Source organism: Epinephelus moara, chromosome 22 (genome assembly GCF_006386435.1).
Source record: "Epinephelus moara isolate mb chromosome 22, YSFRI_EMoa_1.0, whole genome shotgun sequence".
NCBI lineage: Eukaryota > Metazoa > Chordata > Actinopteri > Perciformes > Serranidae > Epinephelus > Epinephelus moara.
This window is the reverse complement of record NC_065527.1, coordinates 340,607-344,026: the sequence shown is the minus strand read 5'-3', so window position 1 is coordinate 344,026 and position 3,420 is coordinate 340,607. Positions and strand designations below refer to the sequence as shown.

At 45.5% G+C, this 3,420-nt stretch overlaps 1 protein-coding gene across 1 annotated transcript in view; it reads right to left on the bottom strand.

Moving 5' to 3' along the window:
- The window catches only part of LOC126384399 (zinc finger protein 37-like), a 16,338-nt gene extending 14,046 nt beyond the window's left edge, over window positions 1-2,292 (bottom strand). The window contains exons 1-2 of the mRNA XM_050035454.1: window positions 1,717-2,292; window positions 1,167-1,268 (exon numbers count right to left, since the gene is read on the bottom strand). Of these exons, the coding sequence (XP_049891411.1) occupies window positions 1,167-1,268; window positions 1,717-1,904 (290 nt within the window). The 5' untranslated portion in view covers window positions 1,905-2,292. The remainder of the gene's footprint in view (window positions 1-1,166; window positions 1,269-1,716) is intronic.
- Between the last annotated feature and the right edge of the window lie 1,128 nt (window positions 2,293-3,420).

The window sequence follows — 3,420 nt, the reverse complement described above, 5'->3', positions numbered from 1 at the left end:
GTATTTCTGTCTGTGTCTGTGACCCCCCGTTCAACCCACAACCAGCAGGATTCGCCTTTCGTTTCTGCTGCGGCTTGGCTGCTCCCTGGTTTATCCAACCAGCATTAGCTTCTGTTCCTCATCTCCACCGGTCAAGCTGGCGCTGATGTTTACATCCATTATCGTTGTCAGTAATGCCTGCTACAGAGCATGCCGCCGGCTCTCGCGTTGTTTTAGAGATGCAAACTGTTAAAGTCAGTCAACCCATTGCTAGTCTCGCGATACCCGATCCATGACTCTACAATCGATTCATCTAAGGATTCATGGCTGATTCGTATCGATTGAGGAGGGTGCTACCGACGCGGCCGTATCTCTTGCTTGTCAAACTGGATAACCGGTCGGATTGGTTAATCGTTCCCAACCCTACCTCCCAGTGTGGAGGCCCCCCATGAGGAGACACTGGAGCTAAAAACTAAAAGACTAAAAGACAATGGGATAAAAACAAACATAAGATAGAGTAATGATAAAATAAATAAAAATTTAACGATTTAAAAATGTAATGATTTAGAAAATTTTAAAAAATAAAGAGTTAAAAATGAAAAATAATAAAATGCATAAGGATTTAAAAGTAGAACATTTACAGCAGTTAAGAACATTAGACATTAACACATAAATAAAAATAAATAAAATAAAATATGAAATAAAATTTAATGAAAGAAGAGTAGAAGAAATCAGTTAAAGGCCAAATTTAAAAGGTGAGTCTTGAGCCTCCTTTTAAGACCAAAGGGGGACAGAGCCTTAGAAGCAGGCCTCGAGGCTCTGAACGACCTGCAGAGGATTTAAATCTGTCTGAGTCTCTGCTAAAAACATCCTTCTGTCAGAAATCATATCCTGACTTTATCTCAGCTGTTTATTACATCTTATTAATTTTAATGATCATTAATTATCTTTCATTTTCTTGATTTTATCTTTTACTAGATGACCTATGACCTTATTTGTTTTCTTCTTCTTGTGTTTTAATTCAGTTTAGCTTGATCAGAACTTTGTGTTTTAAAAGATGCATATAAATAAATCGTTATTATTATTCTCTCCAGAAGGCCTTGATGGATGTTTTTCAAATTTGGCACAAACGTCCACTTAGACTAAACGATAAATTAGAACTTGCTGATTGGCGTCAGAGCCCTCACCGATCAGACGCTGAACCCTGGTCAGTGTTGGACAGGTCAGGAGGGTGGACTCCTCTGTAACTCGTCTTCGGGGCCGTTTGTGCCGCAGGGTTGTTTTCATAACTGAAAAAGGGAAACAGTTCACAGGTTTCATCCTCTGTATCTATGAGCTCAGTAAGGGACTGTTAGTTATTTCTGAGCGGCAGGGTAACATGAGGCGGGGGGGGGGGGGGGGGGGGGTATGTCACATAATTATTTTACACTTGGGAGGATTTACATGTTTTATTTTGACTACAGGGAGCAACTGACACATTTAAATGGCTGTTTGTATTTATTTGACAAGTTATTCTGACACCTGTGACAAATAAAGAACAGTCCCTAACAGCGGCTGCTCTCCATCTTGTTATCTGACCTGGGCTGGTCGGTGTTTAGCATACAGTTAGCTCAGAGAATGGGATGTAGCATTAGCATTAGCTACAGAGGCCTGCAGACAGGCTGAGTCAACACCCGTTAGCTTCGGCTAGCACTGTAGCATCCCCCGTGCTAAGCTAACGTTAACATATCCACCCACCTGTCGAGCAGCAGCAGAGCCAGTTCCGCGTCCAGCTGGAGCCCTTTAGCCGCCCGCAGAGCTCTCCACCTCTGAAACGCCACCCCGATGTTGACCCGGGTTTTGTCCCGCTCCCTGTCCCAGGCCCTCTTCGCCACAGACCGGGTTTTATTCAGCGGAAGTTCCCCTTCAGCGGGTCGTTCCGCCATCTTTGTTACAGCTTTAAATCTACCGTGTTTAAACCAAAATTCCCGCAAACACCGAAACGACCCGGAGAGAAGTTCACCGGAAACATTTCCCTGCCTCACCCTCACAGTCGACCTCCTTTTCCGGTTTTACCCTTCGAAATAAAAGCCCCACATCCACACACACTGGGTTAATCTCTTCCTCGCGTCTTCGCTCCGCCCTCGCAGGAGACGGGGGAGAGAAGAAACTTTTTTTGTCCTTTATCGAACATATAGAACAATATGAAACAGCGACAGACTAATTTCTGTCCAACTCATGTCAAAGCAAAAAGAAAATCACACCTGCATTGTGCCAGATATCAGAAGCACCATAAAGGTTGTGTGATAAACCTGACAACCTGACAAGGGAGAAGATATAAAGTTAATAGAAAGTACAAATAAAAAACAAATCAATGAAAAAAGTAAATAAATAATTAAACAAAAGGTACAAGGGGTTGATCACAGCTGAAGTGTTTCCATAAGAGCGCACAGTGTCTTAGCCCGGCCTTGATCTATCTTATCAACACAGTGGAGGGGAACATCGAGAGAGCAAGTGAGCTCAACACCTTTTTCAGCCGGTTCAGTTCCTGTGCTGCTGAGCTGGGGGAACCTCTGCAGCATGTCTACAACCTAAGCCTGCACCAGGGAGAGTTCCCACACTGTGGAAAATGTCCTGCATTGTCCCTGTTCCCAAGAAGGGTCGTCCCACCGAGCCCAGCGGCTACAGACCTGTGGCCCTCGCCTCCCCTGTGATGAAGGACCTGGAGCGGCTGATATTGCACCATATAAGACCTCAGGTGCAGCACGCCCAGGACCCCCTCCAGCTTGCATATCGGGAGAAGATAGGGGTGGAGGATGCTGTCCTGTACCTCCAACACCAGGCCCTCTCTTACTTGGACAGAGGAGATGCACTGTGAGGATTCTGTTCTTCCACTTCTCAAGCGCATTTAACACGATCCAGCCCCTCCTACTACAAGAGAAGCTGACCAGCATGCAAGTCGACCCACACCTCGTGACCTGGATCACCGACTATCTCACTGACAGACCACAATTTTTCAGGCTGGGAGGCAGTGTATCCACCACAGTGACCAGCAGCATGGGAGCACCACAGGGCACTGTGTTGTGTCCTCTCCTCTTTACCCTGTATACAGCTGATTTCCAGCACAACTCAGAACTCTGCCACATGCAGACATTTTCGGATGATACTGCTATTGTGGCATGTGTTAGAGGAGGGGAGGAGGAGTACAGGAACCTAGTGAAGGACTGTCGGGTGGTGTCACAGAAACCAGCTGCAGCTCAATGCTGCAAAAACCAAGGAGATGGTGTGAGATGACATGTCTAATGACATGTCATCTCACTAAAGAGCTCTGAGGAGGGATCCCTCTTCCAGGACGGACGGACGTGCAATAGATGTCGTACAGAACAGATCAGCATAATAAATTAACAGTAATCCATATGACACAATGAGACAGAGAGAGAGAGAGAGAGAGAGAGACAGAGA